General features: G+C 46.1%; 1 protein-coding gene across 1 annotated transcript in view; it reads right to left on the bottom strand.

Annotated features, from left to right (window-relative positions):
- PTDSS1 (phosphatidylserine synthase 1) overlaps positions 1 to 24,369 on the bottom strand; it is a 62,893-nt gene that overhangs the window by 3,208 nt on the left and 35,316 nt on the right. Inside the window, 5 exon segments of the mRNA XM_035727145.1 lie at positions 606 to 674; positions 8,313 to 8,412; positions 15,991 to 16,056; positions 18,945 to 19,057; positions 20,978 to 21,119. Coding sequence (XP_035583038.1) covers positions 606 to 674; positions 8,313 to 8,412; positions 15,991 to 16,056; positions 18,945 to 19,057; positions 20,978 to 21,119 — 490 coding nt within the window.

The raw sequence follows: 24,369 nt of genomic DNA, 5'->3' as shown, positions 1-24,369 counted from the left end.
CACTCCTGTTCCTCAGCTATAAAACCACAACTGTCTCCCAGGGGCTACAGCATCAATCTTCTAGAAGTACTGGGGTCAGTTCCTCAGACTTAAGATATGAATCAAGGATGAAAGCTGTATTTTACTTAAGAAGATATTACACTTTGTGGTAGACTACCAATGTAGCATGGTGTGTTCAGCCTGCTCACGTCTATTTCCTAACTGTAACCCCTGTGTCTTCTACGAGGTGGGCAGGGCAGGCGTTTTATGAGGGGGAGCCCCAGGCTGGGTCACAAAGAGGCCCGCACAACGTCCAAGAGCTGGGAAGAAAACCCAGCCTTTCAAAAACCAGTCCAGGGCTCTCTGTGCGATTTTATTTTTAAACAGACACATAACTGGGTTTTAAACCCCTTACAAAAGGAGGACAGAAATAGTGACCTATTGAGCAGGGCACTCACAAGCATGGGCAGCCACTGATAGGGGATGAATCCTGAACTGGTTGTTTCCGTAGTGGCCAAGACTGAAGGTGTGTGCTCACAGTGCTGGCCACGCCATAGTCTCAGATGAACCCCCCCACCAACGCTCCAAGCAGAACGTGATCATTTTAAAGTGGGACCCTTCCATACCTTTTCTCGGTGACCATAGTGCTCTGCATACCAAACCATGCCATAGAGACACAGGAAGGTGGTGAAAGCCTGGAAGAGAAAAACAAGCACATTTCATACACAATGTTGCACCAAAAAAATCCCATTTCCCAGGATTTCAGGGTTTCAACAGTAATGCATACAAGACGGCTCGATGTGGCTTTGCCATCTCTCCTAGGACACCGGTTACACAGTGTCAGAGATGAACCCCAGGAGACGAGTGTGTGTGTGGGGGGGGGGCATCCCCCAAAGCTTCAGACACGAGTCATGATGAGAACCTAGTGACTACTTATGATGCCGATAATCAGAATGCAAGATCATTTTTCGATGGCGGATAAGGTGGGATGCATTCTCTGCACGGCTTTGCAGGTTTTTATATACTTTATGTCTGGTTCTCATGGCCCATCCTCTGCCGCCAGCACTGGGAAGTTAAAAGGACTCAGCTGGTAAGCTTCTGTGGAGAAGAGGAGTTCTAAATGAGAAGGGAGTTTCATTCAGTCTGGGATCACAGTGTCGCTGGAGGGCATCGAGGACCGACGCCCATGGTGTCTGAGTGGGTGGCGGGCACCGCGGGACACAGCTGCCCATGTCTCTGCACCACTTTCTCAACTCCTTTTTTGTCTCAGCGGCCCCACCCCAACCCCGGTTCTGGTTGCTTTTGTTTTTCCTCTTTGAGTCCACAGGAAAACAGAGAAAACAAAACCGCTTTGGAAGCAAGCCCCAGAGTGAAATGAGAAGGGAGTGGTCTGTGGGTACCCAGAGGCAGGGATGACCTCTACTTCCCCGACAACTCCCCACCCACCTTGCACCGCACCCTAAATTATACTCTAATTTAAGCAAATAATAGCATCTATGGAAATCCAAAGTCTTCAAATGTGCCAAAGCACTAAAAATCAGGGAGAAGTTTCTGGTTGCCTTGGTGGAGCAATGAAGGAGAGAGGGAGAGTGAGGACAGAGGAGTCCCCGCCAGGCCCTGCAGCCAAGCCTGACCTTCCCGACTGTAAGTGAATCACCAAAACAAAACTACCCTTGTCCATCCCCGTTCTGTCTTCAGGATGCCTCGCCTCGGGAACTGACTGACACCGGAGAAAGAAAAGCATCAGGGGAACACTTGAGGGTGGAGCCGAGCCTGCAGGGAAGGCGGGTGGAGGCGGGGGGGGGGGGGGGGGGGGGGGCTCTGAATTCTCATCACCCCAGCGTGCAGTCCAACTCTGGCCCAGTTCCTGTCAGTCAGCCATGTTTACGGAGTGTCGGCTGGGTGCACAGTGTCACCTTAAGTGCAAAAAAGACAGGAGTCCGAGTACTCTGGAGGGCCTCCTTCTATGTCAATGAAGTGGGAATACTGGCGTGGTGGAGACAACATGAAATGTTAAGACTCACTGGTTCATTTTATTTTAAAGCCATATGCAAGTGGGCGTATATCTGCAGATGAGGGATTTAAAGAAAAGGAAGCTCATATCCTCCCCCATCAAAAAATTAGACAATGAATGAATATATTAAGATGACAAAAAGAAAATAACTTCTAACCTTTAACATATTCTAGGACTTGCTCAAAATTTCTAATCTACACCACCATTAAATGTACCATTTTCATGGGATGGAAAGAGTGGGGAAGCCTAGATTTGCAGGGTGTCAAGCTCATGTAGGTGTTCCCTCCTTTACAAAGAGCAAAATAGGCTGTCTTAGGTTTGGGGGTAGGGGGTGGGGAGTGGGGGGCAGGTTCTACCTCCCCAGACCAGAAGGCTGGCCAGATAGCTGTCACTCCACTAGACTAAGGGGTGGTGAACTCCGGGCTGGCTGTCATTGCGAATTCCGCCCACTGGAGGGCAGGAGTGTGGAGCTCTGCCTTCCCCAGCCCTGTCCCCGAGAGGGCAGGTGGGGGCAGCCGGGGCTTGCTCCCGCAGAATGGGCTCTGCAATTTGCAGGCAGGCAAACACTGGCAGGTGGTGAGCAACAGGTGCTTATCATCACAATCGCCACACAAAGAGCCTGCCGTGGTGGCCAATTTACCACTTCCCCCCGGGGTACTTAGAGGCCCATTTCACACTTGTCCCGAGGACACAAAAGCTTGTAATTTACAGGTTTGCAATCACACCTGTGAAAATCTAGGCGCATATCCACTTAAAATGTCAAGGCCTGGATTTAAAAAAGCAATTGTACAGATTTTGTTTAAAGAAAGGGAAAGGAAAAAAAAGAGAAAGAAAAACACGTGGGAGGAGGGCCAAGGCAGCACACAGCCAGGGGGGTGTGGTGGCAATAAGGCCGTAGGCCTGGCTTGACTTCCAGTTAGAGTACGGAGCAGGCAAATTTACATAACTGATGAGACAACTGCTGAGGAGAAGCTTACTAACCAGCATACGGCATCTCTGCTTCTGCATTCATCTCAAGGTCCGGATCTGTTCTCTTACCAAGCAAGGGGAATAATTAGGGGCTGTTTCTCTGGCCACACTTCTCTCTCTTATTGAATAAGGTGCACCTCACCCTCCTGAGTTTGAGATCAATCTTGATGTTTAATAACGGTCCTGAATATGGGCAGTGGGGACCCCCAATCATCCCAGCCACCGATGGCCTCTTTTCAGGCCAGGTCCCCCTCCATGGCACTCATCACTGATAACACTCATCAGGGGATTCGGCTTGGTCTTCAAAGGCCTGATTTCCCGGGGCTGTTTCTCAGGCCCGGGGCTCTTAAATGCGTATGCTCCCGAGAAGCCCATCCTCAGCCAGTTTTTCCTGCCCCGGCTCGGTTCCCCTAACCCAATCCCAAGGCTCCAACCATGCCCTGCGCGCCAGTGGCCCTCAACTCGTTCACCTCCACTGCTGACCAAGTCTTCCCAGTGTTACTGGACAGACTGGAATTTCCAATGATACAGGACACCTTTGCCTCCAAGTTCTAAGGGTCCCTCAAACCCCAACACCCTAATCAAATTCATCTCCCCGCGACGCCTTAATCAAATTCATCTCCTTTCACTCAGCGAGCTTCTCTGATATCCCCCAGTCTGTTACTGCCGCCAACAGCCACCCAGGGGCACACACTAGAAGCCCTGGAGTTCCCCTCATGCTATCACAAGGGGCCACGTGGCGTCCTGTGGAGCTGATCTCTCCAAGGGCTCTCAGATACAGCCCTCTGGGGCGCCTGGGGGGCTCAGCCGTTAAGTGATTGCCTTTGGCTCAGGTCATGGTCCTGGAGTCCCCCCATGGAGCCCCGCAGCAGTGGGGAGTCTGCTTCTCCCTCTGCCCCTCACCCCACTTGTGTGCGCTCTCCCCCCGCCCTCTCAAATAAGTAAATAAATAAACCTTTAAAAAGAAAAAAAATGCAGCCCTGTCTCTGCGTCCTCCCATGCCGCTGCCTTGGGTCAGCCTCTGTCATTTCTTGCCTGGGACCCTCAACACCCTCAGAAAGCACCTCTCCTCCCCCCAGACTCTCCCACACCATGCATCCTCTCTCTGTGAACCAGTGTCTTCCCACTGAACGACAGACAGTCCTTGGATCTCCAACTACAGACACACAAGAGTCCTTCCGAAGCAGATGTCCCTTGTCCCCTCCCCCACACCTTACTCTCCTCCTCCCACTCCCCGAACAGGGCGCTGTCTTCCTGAGACGCTGGGCACGGGCACCGCTGCATGTCTTTGCATGTGCCAGTCTCTCAGCCTGCCTGGATGTCGCTCCTGGCCCCTATCTCTTGAACCCACTCCTTTATTCTCCGTGCATTTGCCAAGTGAGTCCTATGCATCAGAGACTGTATTAGGGTCAGTGCGGACAAGGGGACAACAAAAACTTCAGTCTTCGTAAGCAAGAGGCACAACGCTGACGGGAGAATGTAAACAACTCAGAATGACGTGACACTGAGGTTAGAACTCAAAGAAATATGTACCAGGTGCGACCGGTCCCCCAAGGGGACGTAACCAGCCCGCCTGGCTGGGGCGCATTTCATGGAGGGCAGGAATTTAGTTTGGTCTTGGCATGAGTCACTAGGTAGAAAAAGCAGGGAAAAGCATTCAGATGGGGGCAAAGAAAGCACCCTAAGTGAAGACAAGAGAAGTCTGGAAGGATGATTCGTTGAGGTGACTAAGAGCAGTCTGGGGTAGCCCGAGATTCAAGTCCAAGAGGGTGGGTATGACGAGCGCTCCAGGCAAAGACGGTCCTAAACACACACGTCAGAGTTCACATTCAGCCGGTAGGTTTTGTGGCGGGGATTCTTCCTTCTTGATACTTCTTTCTACACGGAGGAGGCTTTGCTGGTATAATATTCCTGCTTCTCTCTACCCCTCACTCCTTTCGCAGTAGAGTTCTCTCTATTCACGGATGGGGGAATCTGAAATAAGGAGGCTGGACATTTCCTGTCCTTCCTTGGGTGCTGGGCCACCCACACAGCGGGAGGAGGCCTGCTTCCTGAGGCCAGAGAGTGTGTCTCATTCTGGGCCTCACTCTTCCCGAAGCCCCTTGTTGCCGTGCATCTAAAGCTGATATTGAAAAATGTGAAAACTCAGTAATAGAGATGCTATGCTGCTCTCCACGGCCTTCTTTCACCCTATCTTTTAAACTATTCTGAACTGAAAAATGTTGTATTATTGGGCCTTCCCCAGCCCCCGACGTTAGGCTACGGTTCTGAGCGGGGAAAGGGATTCGGATCTGAGTCCTAGAAGATGGCGTGGCGGCAGCATAGAGAATGGCGCCAAGGAGCAGAATGGCGAGGAAGTGCAGGTTCAGATAGCTGCAAGGACAGCGCGGATGGGGGGGTGGGGACAGAGCTGGATGGACTGAACCTGGTGACCCGCTGGTTTCGAGAGGGACAGAGGAGAGGAAGCAGCCCGAGGTTTTTAGCTGGGGCACCTGACGGATGGGAGAGCAGCCACTGCAACCCTTCAAAACCCTGCTCACACGGTAGGTCCAGGGAGACTTCAGCAGCTCCCCAGCTCGTGTGATGCTCTCTAGTGCTCCCTCAGCTCTAGGTACACATCCTTTATACTGTCTGTCACATAGGAACATGATGAGTTTGCATGGGTCATTCCCATCCGGACCTGGAGATCCTCGGAAGGGGAGACCCTTGTAGGGAGAACAGGAACTCTCTTGCTGGGCTGTCTGGATGTGGGCCCTAGCTCTGCCACGTACTATCTGTGTGACCTTGAGCCAGTTGGTGAACCTCTCTGGGCCTTTATTTCATCTATAAAAGATGGCATATAAAGTACCTCCCCTCCAAGTAATCCTCAAACATGCCATTCATGAGAAGTGCTTAGACCAGCGTCTGGCTCACAGTGAGCATTAATATAATCTTATCATCACCGTCTGCTATCTGTGCAGCTCCAGCATCAGAGGCTGCTTTGATGAACACTCAGTAAACGTCCTGTGAACAAATGACAGACCTGCAGGGACCACGCTGGGTGAAGGAGAGACCGAAGCGGTTCACGTCCTCGATGAAGTGACAATCACACAGGCACCAAGGCAAACCAAAAGTCACCAACGCAAGGGAGCGTACACTAAGTGTCAAATAAGTAAAACAGAAAAGTCTCCAAAACTTAGAGAGGCTGGAGGAGCCCCTGCAGGGCAGATGACCGGAGAGGGCTTCTTGGCCATGGCCTTGGAAAGACCTTGCTGGCCACTGATTCTCCAGGGTGGGGCTGTATGCGGGTGTTGTGGGAAGGGATGCTGCCTCTGTCCCAGGAGCCCTGCCTCCTGCCTCAAGCTCTCGGTGGTCTCCAGGGCTCTGGCACCAGGTGAGGGCAGCACCCGCCTCTGCCCGCCCTCTGCAGTTGGTCCTGCTACAATTCACGCACTGATGCATGTGCCAGGGAGACATGTGAGAAGCACACGGTTAAAATCTCCAGGCTCCTCCGAAGCGCTCCCCTAACCGATCCTTACATCTAGTCTCACTGGGATGGAAAAAATACATTTGAACATTCATTCTGGTGTACAGGTACAAAGGAGATCGTTATTCCCTTTCACTGTTCAAGATAAAACAGGACAGAACAGGCTGAAGGTGCTCTGGCACAGTTCAGATTTCTAACAAGTGACCCTAAAAATAGATGCTGTGAAATGAAAGGCAATAAAAAACACCTTAAAAATACAAAGTTTAGTCTTGCCAAAAAAAAAAGACCTGAATCTGATTAAGCCTCTAGATTCAGCTACTAATTTGCAGAAAAAAAAAAACAAAAACAGAGGATAAAAACATCTGTTAAATCAGAGTACACTAGAAAATCAGTAAAATCCAGACTGTGGGAAAATGTACAGGACAACAAAGCTAGGTCCTTCGACAAACTGTAAGAGAGACAGAGACAGGAAAAACTATGTATCAAGAGACTTAAAAGGCCTGTTGACCAAGTCTAACAAGTGGATGTTGATTCAAATAAACTACTAAAAATACCAAATTTTAAAAAACAGTAGAAGTCTGAACATTGATAAGTATTTGATAGCATTATGAAATTATTCTTTTTCAGATGTGATAATGGTATGGTGGTTGCATTAAACAAAAAAGTATTCTGACCTTCTTTTAGGGATGCATCCTGAACTATTAAAGGTGGATCTGTTTCAAAATAATTCAGCATGGGGATGGTGGGTGGGGAATACAAGGAAACAAGAAATCCATGAGGTGGCCACTGTTGAAACTGGATGATGGACGGGTACCTGAGGGGTCGTCTACTTCCACATACATTTGAAATTTTCTATGATTATAACGAAAGCCTGAGTTCACTTTCTGGACCAAGTAAGTGAAAAGTGAAGAATCTTAAGCTTAAATGTAAAATAAGACTTTTCTCCAAAATAATAAAACAATTTAAGAAGAGTAGACACAGAACGGTAGGTTAAGATCCTACTTTACTTTCTTTTTGTTTAATTTAAATTCTATTAATTAACACAGAGTATATTATTAGTCTCAGAAGTCAAGTTTAGAGATTCATCAGTTGCACAGAACACCCAGTGCTCATCACATCACGTGCCCTCCTTAACGCCCATCACCCAGTTACCCCATCCCCCCACCCCCGTCCCCTCTAGCAACCCTGTTCCCTACAGTTCATAATTTCTTATGGTTTGTCTCCCTCTGATTTTGTCTTTTCTTTTTCCCTCCCTTCCCCTATCAGAGAAACACAATTATCATATGATTTCATTCATATGTGCAATTTAAGAAACGAGACAGAGGATGGGGGAAGATCTTACTTCATTTTAAAGAAGAGGAAAAAGTCCCAGGACAGTGGAGCTAGAGGTCCCCAAGGGCTCTTCCCTTCAGAGAGGAAGATCATCCCACAGGGCGTGGCCCAACAAAGTCAGTCTGTGGGGCAGAAACTGCATGGTCTGAACACCTACAAGAACATCTTACGTGGCCTACAAACCACAGTCTGTCATCTTGTACACAGACCCTTGAGAAGCCACACATACGCTATGGGGCACTCTAACTGTCCTTGTCCCGTCATGGAGCTGAATTCCCATAAGTGAAATAAATGCACGTATGGTGCACCTGCAGAAGGCATCTGACCAGCACCTGCCCAGGTGACCTGTTTTGGATGCTGGGTGGTCTCATGTGTTTAATCTTGACCTTTAGACCAGTGGCCGGTTTTGGGTTATTAGAAGTAGAAGGTCCTGTCTGCAAATTTCTGAAAGAACTTGATGCACAAGGGTTGTCGTTATTGTTGTTTTGTTTTTTTAAAGAGACACCATGGGGAGTGTTGCTAACACTTTTGGGTAAAAAAGTAATGACTTACCACACAAAGAAGCCAAAGCACAACATAGAGTATTTGGGTCTTAGAGAAGAGATCTTGTCCAAATTTTATGCACACGATAGCTTCCAGGAAACCAATGACCCTAGTCAGACGGAACGAGAGATTAAATATTAATTCTTCTTATCATATGCATTATACATATGCATATATACAGTGCAGGGCTGAGCAAATGCATTACCAGAAATATGCATTATTCCATCATTGTACACTGGTAGCAGGCTCCCCACAAAATGATACATGTTCTATTCCACAGCAATTTCTTCAGAAATAACATATATATTAGATTTAATACAAAGTTTATTTTATTGTTTTTTCTTAAGACTTAATTTTTTTAGAGCAGCTTCAGGTCACAACAAAACTGAGGGCAAAGTAGAGAGATCTGCCATATACCTCCCTGCGTGTCACGACCCCTCCCCCAGAAGGGTCCATTTGTTACAACTGATGAGGCTACGGGGACATATCATCACCACCCGAAGACCACAGTTCACATTGGCGTTCACTCCTGGTGTTGTACATTCTGGGGGTTTGGACTAATGTATAGTGATGTGCATCTACCATTATAGGATCCTGCCCTAAAAACCCCGTGTTCTGCCTATTTGTCTCTCCATACCTCCCCAGATATAATAAAATATTTTTCACATCTTCCTTTCTCCCAGACCAAATACTTTAAGAGCCGGAAGGCTCCAACTCAGCCTATCACCATTGGGGTGAACTGTCACTGCCCCTGTTGGAACCCACTTATTCTGCCACTCGATCTCTTCAGCTGTTGGCAAGTTTTCCTTGTCTCAGGCTGGTATCTGCCTCCTTTTGCCCATGGACCCTGTCCTCCAGTCATACAGGGCGAGTTCGAGCCTTCCGAGTAGTCTTTCAGTGACTTGAAGGCAGCAATCACATTCCCTCCCAGACTTCGAAGCCTTTCCAGATTTAATATTCCCCGTTCTTGCTGACCATATAAATAATCCTTTATCCTCCAAACATAAAAATGTTAAAGAAAACAATTTTGTTTGACTCTTTAGTTAAAAGAGCAAGGTTCTGCATCTTCACATATGAATATAAAGATGAGATCTTTACTAAAGTTCAGAGGTTGAAGGTAAGAACAGAGGAAGTGAGGATGATAGCGCTGGCTGTGTGATCCCAAAGACTGCCCAAGAATGCTGATTTCACACAACTCCACGTTAGGTGTTCCTAACTCGAGATGGAATCTGGTCAATTAGGGATTGGTGTAGTTGCACAGATACTCTCTCAAAAGGCAAGAAGGGGCTCAGGAGGTCCTTGGTCCCCCTACCCAAGGGCAGACACAAAGGTCACTGACATCATCAAATGTATGGATGGCTCTAAACAACGGAACACCTCAAATCTGAACCGAAGCAGAAAATCTCCTTAACGCATCATTAGAGAGTTTGGGGTTCTTTTCCCTTTGTCCCGACCAAACAATGTTTAGGAGTGGTTGGCCTGAACCTCTAAAGACCACCTCCACCCCACATCACCCCCAACAAAGCATCATTTTCTCTGGGATACAGTGCTGGGCTGAGTGTCACCAGAATGCTCGTCAGGACTGTGAGCTGACGCTAGATGGCAGCACAGCACAGGCAGGGGCCCGGGGGGGGGAGGGGGGACTCCGAAAGAATACTTAACCTTTGGCTTGGGCTTCCTGAAGAATTACAAGAGCAAGTGCTCAGCCCAGGAAGTCAGGATGCTCATCTGCCCTTCAGCCAGACGAAACACCCAGTTTACTGTGAGAGTTTTGGGTATTCTACTCGATCCAGTCACCTTTCAAAACCACAGGAACTAGGGCTGTGATTCTCAAACTTCTATGACCTGAGACCCACAGCCAAGAAACACATTTTTCTTTGTGTCACACACACACACAAAACTGAAACAAAAGTTCCACAAAATAATTTGTTCCTTTACTTTGATATTTTTGTATTCTATTTCGTTTTAAGAAAATGCTGGTCAGAACCCACCTAATTGACTTCATAATGGGGGGAAGTTAAAGACAACAGAGCGTTTCAGTCAGGAACTTCAGGGTTAGGATTTGCTCCCTCGTGCTGAGGGATCTTAGCTAAGCTGTGGTACCTGCGTGTGGCCTTCTCAGTGAGCACGTGACCACTGAGCAAAGTTCCGTGGCAGGAAGTGAGGGGAAAGCGGAAGAGATGAGGCACACAGCAACATGGGTCTTGAGGGCCACGTGAGGGTGGGGCTTTTAGTCTGAGGAATGGTTTCAAACAAAGGGCAAAGCAAACATGACTCAATTTCCATTTTAATAGGGTCATTCTGGGGATAGGAGCAGGGAGGTTTCTAATGTGGGGAGAGGACCAGGGGAGTTGTTACGGAGGTGTGAGAAGCAGTGGGAACTGGGATGCATTAAACCCAACAATCACATGGACCTTTTCCCACCAGTCATTGCCCCCCACCCATTATCCCTGGCCCCCTGAGGGAATCCTGACAAAGTCCTTACGGAAGGCTGACGTTACTTTGTACAAGACCCAAGTGGCTGCTCATTTAGGGCTGAGTCCAAAGGCTTGGGCACACAGGGAGCCCGTGTTACTGAGCCTGTCAGCGGCAACTGCACAACCTCCTCACCAAGGGGGTGGGGTGGGGCGCAAATTTACATCTCTCTGATCTTTACCAGACTGAACTCAGTGGCCAGATCCTGATTTGATGGAATTCAGTCGTGGCTGTTACTCTGTTTGATGCCTCTGCCCATCCTTATCTTTAATCAGCAAGGTTAGAAGGCAGCCAAACATCTGGGCTGCCTGAGGTGCTCCTGCCTGGGGACGAGGCTGGTCTGCTGACTCGGACCTTCTCGGCTCCCCTTCCCTGGGGAGCCTGCTCCTTCCAGACATGGTACAAATAAAGATGACATTAACGTAGAGTCCAGGGTAAGGAGCTCCTCAGTGGGTGGGACAAGCACGTAGGCAGGTACATTACAGAAACTTGAGACACAAAAGCACTGGGCATACGAGGCAACCCGGAGAAGCAGAGGATGTTTTCAGTTGGCCAACAAAACCCACTTTAGGAGGATGCCACAGCCTGGGTGCACCTGGCATGTACCGAACATACTGCCCCCTGACTGCACGAGAACCCACTGCCGGGATGGCTCACGGTGGGACCCTCCCGCAGTGTAAAGGAGACATGTACACACGGGGCATACCTACCATACAACCACACAACCACACAGGTCCCCAGGAACTGGGCTCCGGTTCTGGTTAGGGTGAGCAAAGACAGCTTTTTAGAAGTGATGCTGAGCTAGGCTTTACCATATAGAAATAAAAGGTCCAACTGCGTTCCATGAACTTGCTGACTTCCCAAGAACCCCAAGGGCAGGGTGGGAAGGGTGGGAAGAGGGGCAAAGGGTCCTGGGTGGTATACCCAGGATAGTTCTACTCAACTGTTTTTGCTATTAGGATGTGGGGAAAGACATCATTTGGGGAACAGGATTCAGCTGCTAAAAAAATTTTCGTACCTACTGCCCGAGGTTTTGGGCTGTCAGTGGAGGTGTTTTTGAGGAAGGAAGCAGGCAGTGGCGGGATCGAAGATGGGATGAAGGGAGAGACAGTGGGAAAGGGCAACCGGCTATGAAGGTACCCTAGGAGTGTGAGCACAGAGGGCATGACCCAGAGATGGGCAGAAAGGGGCGGGGGGGGGAGGTGAGGGACGCAGGGGGCTGTGAACAAAGGTCAGCAGCAAGAGACTGGGGACTGGGTCATGCTGGGAGAGATCAAAATGGGATGAGACCTCCACACAGAGGTCTGTTCCCTTCACACACACCCTCCTCCTGGAAGGACCCTGTGCCTCACAGCTGCTGTCTGTCCTTCCGGGAGAGGTGGGGGGGGGGAACCCAAAAAAGGCTGGAAGAACAAGCACAATTATAAGAAATTGTGGAGTGGAGTAAGACGTGGAATGGGCAGCCAGCAGAGGAAACTGAGAAGGAACAGAAAAGTAGGAGGAAAACCAGGCTAGCTACTGCAGAAGGAACAGTTTCAAGATGGCAGATGCTGGGGAGAAGACAGGAGAGCTGTGGATGGAGGAAGGACTTGCTGATTCGGGACTGGCCTTGGCCAGACAGTTCAGCAGAGCACCGGAGATAGCAGCTGATTGTCAAAGGGGCACCTGTAGGGTTAGGATGACATGGAGCTAAGGGCAGTTCTGACAGTGAGGTGGATGCGGTCCTGGAGCCCCCGGTGCTCAGCAGACTCTTACCCAACACCCCCAAGGTCCCAGCCAGGAACTTTCTCGGGAAGGAAAAGTGACGGCTCACTCCTACAACAGCTAAAGCTTTTGGATACCTTCCTTCAGGGCCACATGATCAAACATTCTTTCTTTATACATCAGGCTACTTCTCTCTTGTTTGGAAACTCAATTATAATGAGGGATGCATGGGGAGAAAGAGAAGATAAAGATGGTATAAAGTGCACCCCTGGGGCATCTGTTCATATCGGTCTGGCCCTAACGCCCCCACACAGCTGGAAATAGCGTGATGGGACTTTCTAAAGAGAGGAGGGGCCAGCTCTTTCACACTACTGCTTTCTCCTTGGTGGGGTTCCCATTCCTGAGCTGGATGGAGTCCTATCTCTCTGCTGGGCACAGCGTGTTTGAGTACAAAAGGCTTAAAAGCTCAGGTCTATGGCGCAACTGTGGGAGACCACATTGTAAGTCTGTATTTAGTTACATCAGAGAGTCACTAACACAAACTTTTTCTGGGTATAACATTTACAGAAGAAAAGAGTGTCCTCTTCAGGAGAAAAAATTGTGGAATGGTGAGAAAGACACCTCAGGTGGTCCTGTTTGCCTCCCCCCCCCCGCCCCGCCCACCTCCCCCAAAGCAAAATTCCACTGTCACTACAAGGGGCGCTCTACTCTGTTCCCCCACATCTCCACACCGTGCTAAAGCCTGAAATTACCTAAAATTAGTGAAAAGGAAGCTACAAAGCAGCTCCTAGTTATTAAAAGAAATGAGACATTTAAACATTTGCAGTTCTGTTTTTGTGAGAGAGAGAGTGTGTGTGTGTGTGTGTGAGCTAGGGGAGGGCAGAGGGAAGAGAGAGAGAGAATCCTCAAGCTGGGTCCATGCTCACCGCCGAGAGCCGGATGCAGGGTTCGATCTCACAATCCTGAGATCATGATCTGAGCTGAAATCAAGAGTGGGATGCTTAAAGGATGGAGCCACCCAGGCAGCCCAACATTTGCTGTTTTGATAGGAGATGGAAATAACACAAGATGAAGGCGGCAGGGAGACAGGGGGAGGGATGGGGCAGAAGAGGGGAGGTGATTTTCCGAGGGGCAAAGCTGCAGAGAGAGGAGACAAGGCTCAGGCCCTGTTGTTTCTTCTTCGCCGGCTGACGGGAGGTGGCTCTTGCCAGTGTCCAGACGCCCAGGCGATGGCTGTGTGTGATTCACGGAGAGGCCTTTGTTATTTTCAGCATGACCCACTAGTTCTCAAGATTCCGGAGTCCTGATACCACCCTGCTGGGAGCTCTCCATTCTGAAGAAGCAGACTAAATAAGCCCAATGAGCACTCCTTTGCATTTTGCTTTATTTGGTCACTTTCAACAAGTTGCGACTTTTCTGTTAGCATTTTCTGCCGCTTGGGCCCTGTTGATTTTGCCATTTCTCCCACCACCGGGGACTGTATTTTTTGGCTGCCTGATGAGAAACCAACTTTGCTGTAGCACCACCTCTCTCTCTGATCACTATCTCCTTTCCCTCAACAGGTAAACAGAGATGGTTGTGTGGAAAATACGTCTACTCGCAGTGGAGTGAAGACTCTGGCAAGGACTTCAGAATATGAAGAGAAAACTGCATGTGGACAGAAGGTTCCCGTAAGCGGTGGGGGAGGACTCAAATGCTCTGTAGACAAGGAGATGCAAAACTAATGCTTCTTGTCCTCTTTGGGTGGGAAAGGAAGAAGGAGAGCCCACCTCCCTCCTCTGCATGACTCAATAAATGTGCCCTCACACGGCCTCGGCTCAGTCTATGTAAGTAAGTTCTCTCTCCTGTCAGATCACTAAACAGTGGAAAGCTAATCCATGTTATCACGTGGTAAGCTACTCTGGGTATGAAAATCAGTTGATAGCACAGAATGTATGAGAAATAAGGACAATGACCCTTTGTGTTCTGGGAGGGGGGGAAAAGCCTGCCTACAGCGAACTTGAGTAACCCCTCAGACTCTGAAATGAGAGCTGGACACACACACACACACACACACACACACACACACACACACACGCACACGCACAGAAATGTTTAGAAGGAATAACATAGAAATGTTAACCACAATTATCTCTGACTGGGTGACTTCTTTGGATCATCTTTAGTTTCTTCCTTTGCCACTTTTTTTTTTTTAAAGATTTTATTTATTTATTTGATAGAAATATAGCTAGAGAGGGAACACAAGCAGGGGGAGTGGGAGAGGGAGAAGCAGGCTTCCCGCGGAGCAGGGAGCCCGATGCGGGGCTCGATCCCAGGACCCTGGGATCATGACCTGAGCCGAAGGCAGACACTTAATGACTGAACCACCCAGGTACCCCTCTTTTGCCACTTTTTTTTATCTATACATATGTATTGCCATTTTAACTGGGAAAAAGAAAGTTAACTCTGCTTAAAAATCTGTTGAAAGCAGTAATTTCTTCCCCACTATGGGTACTCATCAAATTTTCTTTATGCCATCACACTCAATTTAGAACCTAGATTAGGTCTTGAATCTAAGCTGCCTCAGGGATTGAACCTCACACGCAGATGTGCTGGCCATCTCTGGAACCTCAGTTGCTACGGGGAATGGTAAACTGTGGGTGATATCTAAGCAAAAGAACCACTTACCTGAGATACTGAAGATGGTCTCGCATTTAACACTGCGGGGTTAAACTACATAGCCTATGGTCTCTTTCAAATCATTTTTTTTCTTTCAAGACTTTATTTAAATTCTAGTTAATTAACATATAGTGTAGTATTAGTTTCAGGCACAGAATTTAGTGATTCATCAGTTGCATATAATACCCAGCGCTCATTAAAATAGTGCCCTTCTTAATGCCCATTACTCACTTACCCCATCCCTCCGCCCACCTCCCCTCCAGAAACCCTGTTTGTTCCCTATAATTAAGAGTCTCTTATGGTCTTTCAAAACATTTAAATAATAATATATTATGATAACATTGGTATCTGTAACAAGACAATAAATTGTGACCATGTGACTTTGTGTTAGCTCTCTTTGGAACAATAAAATTATGCCTTGGTAGGTAGCAAGCAGCTGTTTTAAGGGGCCTTTCTGATGTGAAAGTAACATAAAGCATCAGTAAGCCTATCACAAAATGATGTCCCAAACTTGTCACTGAATTTAGAGGGAATTTGAACAATCCATCATCTATTTACTTCATAAAATAAAGCCTCCCACGTTCTATGCAGAAAATACCATTTGGTTTCCTATTTTTCTTAAAAAGCAGTTTGTATATCATCTTTTCTATAATTTGCCAATCAACTACAATATTCTAAACTTAAATCAGAAAAGAGAATGTTAAAAAAATGAAAAGGCATATAAAAACAACAGCAAGCCTTCATAGGAAAATTGCACTGAGAGGCACTTAATGTAGGGTCAAGAACCAACCAAGGAAATTGAAAGGCTCAAGTGGTGTTGAAACGTCCACAGTAAGAGATTATTACTCACCCAAACACCCAGCACTGTGTTCCTACGCGTTTGCACTGTGTGTCAGTGAGGTAAGCATAGTACTGCCTGAAAGAACAAAGGTGGAATTCATTGAGAGCTTCTGGAAGACCAAGGAGTCGGTACAGAATTAAATCACTTTGACAGAGTAAATATAAAAGATGTTCCGTCTGGTTCTACACACTGCAGCTGCCTGGTCTACTTCTAGTCCAGGGAATAGGAAGCCAGTGCCTGCTGAAACATTCCTGTAAAAGGTTAAGAGTTCAGGCTGGGTTTGGAAGGAGAGAGCACGGTTTAAAGAGCCAATTATTCGCAAAGGCGGTTTTAATTCAGGGACAGAATGGGTGCTTCAAATCTCTCTGTGTGGAAGTGGTTCCAGAGGGTCATGTACACTGTCAGTCACAGTCTCCTCTGGCACTCTCCAGGACAAAGGTTGCTGATTGTAACCCAGGCAGGGCAGACACACATTTTTGGCTCTTAGGAACTGGAATGGGACCCCGGTGGCAGTTCACTGTGCACTGAATACCAACGATTTTGAATGCTACTGATGAGATCAGAAAAAAAGAGGCAATGATACAGAGTTGTAAGGCTTAGAGCAACACCGTCCAATAGATATGTAATACAAGCCACAAGTGTGATTTAAAATCTTCCCGCGGCCATGTTAAAGAAGTAAAAGGAACAGGTGATATTCATTCTAGTAACCTATGTTATTTAATCCAACATACTGAAAACAGCTATCATGAAGTATTTTACATTGTTTCTGCGCTAAGTCTAAAATTTGGTGTGTATTTGCCTCGTATAGCACATTTTAACGCAGACTAGTCACATTTTCACTGCTCGACCGCTACCCGTGTGAGCGGCTGCCGTTTAGCCCGGCACAAGCTTAGACCCTCAAAACTACTCCCAAACTCAATCCATCCCTTCAGAAGTAGAATCTGAAGCAGGAGCTCATCCTCTTTATGGGGGTCACAGACTCTGAGGATTTAATGAAGCCCATGATCAAGGCACATGAACACCCATACACACAAAATTTTGCATTAAGCCTCAGGGGATTCGTGGATACCTGAAGGTCATCTACAAACTATCATCTCCTCACGCCAAAGGCCTGAGTGGAGAATTCTAGTCATAAAGAATTCAGTTCTACCTCTAACTTCACATTTTCATAACCTAATATGCTTTTACCAGTTTAGCGACTCTACCTTCCGATCGCACCCATCCCCTTAGACTGCACTTTATATTATCAGATTCAAAAAATGTTCAGTCAAACATCTTCTCAAAGCAAGAGAGTCGAATTGAAAGGGAAGAAAACGGAGATATGGTCTGTATGATTTATCCTGAAGCCTGAAGGTTTCCTCTCCTTTTAGGGGCCTGGCACCCACTCCTTGGAGCAGCTGTGTTAAAACCCACTAGGAGCACCTCCATCTTTCCAAGCAGCTTGTCACAGCGTCTTCTTACGCAGGAAATGCCTCAGGTTGGTATAAAAGCATAGGAAAAGTGGCTGATTTTTAAACAAAAAAAGAATCATGTAGAAACCCACAGGGTCCGGCAAAAATGTTAAGCTCTCAAAAAAACTCAAAATACTGGGCATTTAGTCTCCAGTTTTTGTTTTGAGATGTTTAACAATACTGAAATTTCATGATCAATCAGATGGGGTTTGTGCTTCTGTTTTATAAGAGATTTCTTTTCCCCGCATACTGACTTTGGTGATTATTCCTAATTTTATGAAGAAGCTGCTGCTAATCTTTCTTGAAGATAATTGTGAGCCTCAAATTAAATTAAATTTTAAATGAGAGAAGGAGGTTCCAATCCACAAAGGGAAAATAGCATATTTACAAGAAAATGACTTCAACAGGCCACTGGTCTGTGACATGTCAGAACGCTGCCTGCCTACCAACACCTGGTTTCTCGTTTGGTTCATAATGAACACTAGAGATAGAATTTTGGGCCTCGACTCCACAGGGCTCAGTTGTATCTTATTTGGTTTGTTCAATCCAGGATCTGGGGGGAAATATATACAGATAGATGCAGATACATAAATATCTATAGAGATATATATTATATATAATACAACTATATATCTATGTATGTTTGTTTCCTTTTTGTAATAATTAATGAGGACCAGAAGACATGCTGGCTGGCGTAAGGTTTGTTTGACCAAGAACACCCACTCTTCTTGGCAGGTGAGGCCCTCTGCTTGTGTGGTATGCAAGCACACTAAAAATGGTGAATTAAGTTATCCCACAGAGTCTGGAAAGCTAACCCTTGTAACTGCTTAGTTTATATTTGAATCAACTGCGCAGATATCTTTGGTGTTACTTACTACTGTTTAATGCCGGTGCTCCAATGTTAATTGTAAAACCCAAATGCTCTAAGTAGGAAAAATCAAACAGATGAAACTATGTCTGTCTGATAGTCACTGGAATCAGTCTACAGGAAGGGCAGTCTCCAAAGAACGCCTCACCTCTGGGGCCCCACCCGAATCGGGGGAACAATAGCATGAATATCCCAGCTACCCTCAGTTGTCCTGGAGGACGACAGGAAGGACACTGTTAAAAGGAGATTAACTGGCTCTAAAAGAGTGAATAAAGTATCATTATCATTCTAAAATAACGTCATGTATGACTTCTGATCCACCATTAAAACTTTCGTATTTTTTAATCACCTCATTTTAGAAAAAAAGCATCACTGCTACCCTTTATTTAAAGGATCTTAAACAGGGGTAAAAAAGGAACAGCAGTGGAGGATGATAAAAAGGTTTGAAGATAATGGTGTGTGTGGTGTTCTCACTTCATGTGACTCAGGTCTGAGAGCAAAACATTTTCTTCATATTCAGATGTATACTCCTTTAATATTTTCAGGGAAAATCTGCTAGTTTACGTGACTTTCCTTATGCTGAACAGGAGAATACATAGCAGCTTAATGTGCTCAAATGACAAGTCAGGCTTGTATAGAATTACCTCACTGTGGGAGCCGTGATGCCACCAATAAAGAGAATTCTACACCAACTTAATGGATGACTGGCTTGGAACACAAAGATGTGTTTCAAGAAGAAGGTATTCAACTCAGTTAGCTGAAAAAGAAGGAGACATTAGTCAACTTGATACGCATGCTAAGTGATAATAATATATTCCTTGTTATGGACACTCTTAAAAAAATAATTAGTATGTTCAAAGCATTTTCAGAAAATAGATGGGGCCTTCCAAGTTGCTACAGGAATAGTTGCTATTTTTAAACTAAGTAACAGCCAGTACAATATTGGCACCAACCAACTGGGGGTTACGGGGGAGGTGCTTGAGTGGGGGAAGGGGTATATGGTGGCATCAGCTGTCGTGTTTCCTGGGGCATGGCTGTCACTTGGGTCATGCATGATCTGCTGGAACAGTTGGGAGAGAGATGCTTGGAGAACAGCAGAAATCATGAAGACAAGTATTTGCCATGGAACACTTATGCAGTCTTACAGAAATCAGGCCAGGTCTAACAGATATAGGACTGTAGGAAAAGTGAGCTCTTTAATCACCAGAAGAAGCTTGAGAATGAGAAATGACTGGGAATGCATGTAGCATGTGCCTTGGCCAAAGGCAGCTCTTAAAGGTGGGTGTGAAGGGTTGGTTCAAGGTTTCGTCTACCGGCTGTGGTCCTTTCCTGTGAGGTGAGCATTCCAGTGCAGCTCATCACATGAGGCAGCACGGGGATGTGTTCCCTGCCAAGCCGGCCTGGGTGCATTTCCCATCCAGATTAAGCAAGGAGCGGAGATTAGGGAAGGTCACTGCTTGGAAAACATGGACCAGCAGGCTCATTTCAGTGACGTAAGACGTGTGTCTTTTCCCATAGCACTGATTTTAAGGGTATAAAATTAAAAAATGGTCCACTAATTACCACACAGGTGGAAAGCTGGTTAGAGCTCGGTGCTCGTGCTCACCGGAAAGGTGTGCTCCGGGTAATGCTGCCCTTCCAGGAGCACAGTCTGCTATCTCTCCTGGGCAAATCCAAACTCCTGCTCAGTTCGTGGATTAAAGGAAAACCTACACCTTCCTGGATATTGCTTTCATGTGGTAAAACTTAATCCCCATCCATTTAAACTCCCATTTTTATACATACGGACTTCCCCAAACCACGGTGACTATTTTAAGTGTATTCACATACACTTCTGTATCCCTAAAGTCTATTTACTGAGATTAGCATTAGTATTCTCCACATGTGGACCGGGACGATCGTCTTAAAGGTGACACATGCTTATTTTTTGTTATGCGGAGAGTATTTTGTGCATGTGTTCAAAATATAATTTCTCTTCAGGCAAAAGCTAGTCTCCCAAAGTTGTAAAATAATTAACCTGGGGCAGGAGGATCAACACAAAAGGCTATCTCTAGAAAACAGAGATGTTTGGGAATCCTTTTCCAAGACCCTTGCCTGTCTCCATCATTTCAAGCACGTGGTGGGCTGCGTGGAAGGAGACCTTCCCTCCACTGACAGCACCTTCCTGGAGGACCCAGGTCCCCAAAGTGCTCCAGTGCCCCACAGGTAGTCGAGGGCTTCTTCACTCGGCTCTCTACATATTACCCAGAGTGGTAACAGCTGAGGCACAATTTTAAAAATCAAACATTAAATTTGGAATGTAAGAAAAAGCCTTTGCATTTGTTCCTTTGGTCCTGCAAATGATCACTCCGAAAAGCTATCCAATGCCTAACTCCTTGGGTGACAGATGCTGACCAAAAGCTTCTTTTGGGGAATTTTAAGCTGTTTCTTATTTGCAATTCAAAGAAAGATACTTGAAAATGTCTTCCCCAGGAAGCAAGACCTTAGGCGTGATAACACCATTTGGTTTAATTATTCTACATGTCAGCTGCAGGATCTTCGGTCTTCCGAACCAGCCAGCAGCAGCTAAGCAGTGTCAATTAGCATTAACTCTAAATTCCGGGATGATTCCTATTTTGCTTTTGTACTCTGCCCCCTCCCCCCGCCCCCACCGAGTTCTGGGCATCTGAAAAAATACCTGCCAGATGATCATGAAAAGGTATATTCCAGCCACTCTCTGAAATGAAGATTTGGGGTCAAACCATCGAACGTAGGTCCAACTAGCAGGAGTAAACTGGAGCACAGCTCTTTTGATTTTCCCGGTGGTGGTGTGGATGTCTCTGTAAGAAGAGAATGGCCCCAGTGAAAGTCCGAAGAGATAAGGAAGAGAAGGAAGAAAAAAACAAAAAGACAAGAAAAAAATAAAAAAACCCGGCACTGACAGTTTTACAACGCATGCTCAGAACAAAAAGATTCCTGTCGAGTCGAACTGTCTCTCCAACAATGATCTCTCTATCCACACGAAGTGTGGAAAGCTGTGTACTCGATGGGGCATTTCAGGGATGACAGGCACTGGGTACAGGTCAGGTCACTGCAGAGCCAGGAGGGCCTTCACTTGTGAACGGGGGACAAAACAGGCTGAGGCATTCAGCTCCTGGAACCAGGCCGGGGAGAATGAGGGTGCCGGCAAGGAAAGGATCCCACCTGCTGTGCATCCCCCAAGTCAGGGCATTTTAGCCAAACAGACAACTTGCTCCGTACTCTGAGGTCACCCACACCATTTCTTCATCCTACGTGTTCCTAAGATAAGCGAGCAGTTGGGGATGACAAACAGCGATTTTTAACCTTCCTTAGTTTTAATCCTAGAAATCACTCAGTTAAAAACTTCAAACTCCCATGACAGAACAGGTCAGGCCTTTTATTCTTGTGAGAGAAGAGGTGAGGGTTTGTTCCTTCATTCATTCACCTAACGCATCAATAAGCATGTACTGAGAAAATCTCGGGGCGCCTGGGTGGCTCAGTCAGCCAAGCATCTGGTCATGATCCTGGAGTCCTGAGATCGAGTCCCACATCGGGCTCCTTGCTCATCAGGGGAGCCTGCTTCTCCCTCTGCCTGCTGCTCCCCCTGCTTGTGCTCGCTCTCTCCCTGACAAATAAATAAATAAAATCTTAAAAAAAAAAAAAGAAAATCTCGCAGCAAAAAGATTTGAGGCACGAAAGCAACAACAACAAAAAAACAGAGATTATCCAAAGATAAACAAAAACTATGAAGGACCTACATTTAAAAAAAAAAAAAGCCAACTATATGGAAAGAGGAAGAGGAATCTGGGAATAAAGAGAGGGACACAGTGGGATTAAGTAGTGGAATGCTTAATACAGGTCTTTCTCAATTTACGACGGAGTTCTGTCCTGAAAGACCCGTCATAAATTGGAAATATCATAAGATGAAAATGCACTTAACACACCTAACCTACCAAACATCATAGTTTAGTTCAGCCCACCTTAAACTTGCTCTGAACACTTATATTTGTCTATGGCAGTTGGGCAAAAATCTAACACAAAGCCTCTTTGATAATAAAGTGTTGAGTATCTCATGTAACTTATGGAATACTGTACTGAAAGTGGAAAAACCATGGTTGTCTGGGTGCAGAATGGTTGTGAGTATCTCGGTTGTTTAGCCTCATGATCGCCTGGCTGACCAGGAGCTGTGCTACCACCACCCAGCATCGTGAGAGGGGGTCCTACTTGCAGCCCTAGCCCGAGAGAAGATCCAAATTCAAAACTCAAAGTATCATTTCTACTTTCACACTACTGTAAAGTCAAAAATCATGAAGTCAAACCATCGTAGGTCAGGATTGTCTGTAAAGAGGCCACTTCAACTTTATGTTAATTTATATATTTGACATTAACATAAAAAAATACACCGGTGGGATTTCTGCTTATTAGTTGGGCTTGTGTTCTGGTAAACTGACAAAACGACTCTCAAGTTGAATCTAAAGCATAAATGTATGAAAACCGGGAAGCGTTATGGCAGTGTGTAAAGACCCAGGCAGCCTGACGTAAAATCAGACTCAGCTGCTTGCTACCTGTGTGTCCTTAGGCAAAGTACTAAACCTAGTTCTCACTGTTGCTGTCCCTAGAAGGAAGAGAGAAGTAGTGTCAATCCCTAGGACTGAGGTCAGGCTCAAATGAGAAAGCTTGCTTACAGCACCATCTGGCACAGCTATGGTTTTTGTTCCGTTATATACAGTCTTAACTATATTAAAAAGTGTGTTTTCAAGCCAGTACCCGAAGAAAGGGTTACTTAAGAAGGAGTGGGGAAAACTGTTGAATCAATTGCAAAAACACTATGAAATTCTTCCCTCACACCATATACCAAATTAAGTTTGAGAAAGAGTAAGTAAGTTACTCATAATAAAAAACCAAACCATGAAGAACTGGAAGAAAAATACAGGTCAACATTTACCTAAACAAAAAGACTAAAAGTTTTTGAAGTTTAAACAGAGTACCTACCACAAAGAAAATTAAAACTGGATGACAAAATGGAAAATGAAGTCACATTTATGAGAGTGTTAATACCCTTAACCTAAAAAAAGCACTAATAAAAAGAGGGAAAACCTAATAGACATAGCCCAGAAATTCAGTATCTCACAATTCTATGTGGGATAACACTGAAGAAGGATTAAAGGTAAAATTCAAAGGAACAGTGAAATGGACACATACATACATTAGTGAACATGGGTGAGAATATAAATGGGTATAAATAAATCTATTTACAGAAAAAAAGTCAGAAATTTACACAAAGATATATGTTCAAGAATGTTCGCTCTAGCTTTCTTCATAAAACTGAAAACTTTGAAACAACTAAATGACCACAAAAGGGAACTGGTTAAATACCTCATGATTTATTCATAGGATGAGATCTGAAGAAGCCCTTAAAATCATGGTTTAGGGGACTAACGATGTGGGAAAATGCTTTTTTGTTTGATAAATAAATGAAGGTGAAAACACAATAAAAACAACTACTTTCATGATCACTTTCCCTCCTTGTCAGCGGCACAGTTCCTGTGACCGTCAAATTGAGGAGCGAGTTCAGGGGAGCAGGCTGAGCCATGACAGAAAGTGGGCGCTGTCTCCCATGGTGGCACAGAGGAGGGACGTGCGACTTGGATCAGAGAGTCAGACACAACTACCTGGAGAGGTATCAAGGGAGTGGACGTAGGAAAGGAGAGGACCCATCACCCCGGCACATGGGGACACAGGTCAAACCCAAGTCCAGAGGCACACGTGCTCGGGCTCAGAACCTCAGGTGCCCCAGAGGGCCTGTAGAAAAGGAGTGGACCTGCCCAGCGCCCTCTGTGCACTTTGTCCTAAACACCATGAGAAGCCATCACAGAGGAATGACACAATGAATCTGACGTTCTGAAAAAGATCGCTCGGAGGGGGTAACCGGGAACAGGGGGCCAATTAATCCAGTGATGGCAGGGTGAATGCAGGCTGAGGCATTAAGCATAAAAATAAAATGGATGGGAGAAAATCATAAATGATTTGGCAGTTTTCTGGATGAATGCCTGGAATTAGGTCTATAAT

Source organism: Zalophus californianus, chromosome 4, assembly GCF_009762305.2.
Source record: "Zalophus californianus isolate mZalCal1 chromosome 4, mZalCal1.pri.v2, whole genome shotgun sequence".
Classification (NCBI taxonomy): Eukaryota; Metazoa; Chordata; class Mammalia; order Carnivora; family Otariidae; genus Zalophus; species Zalophus californianus.
This window is presented reverse-complemented; position numbering and strand designations above follow the sequence as displayed.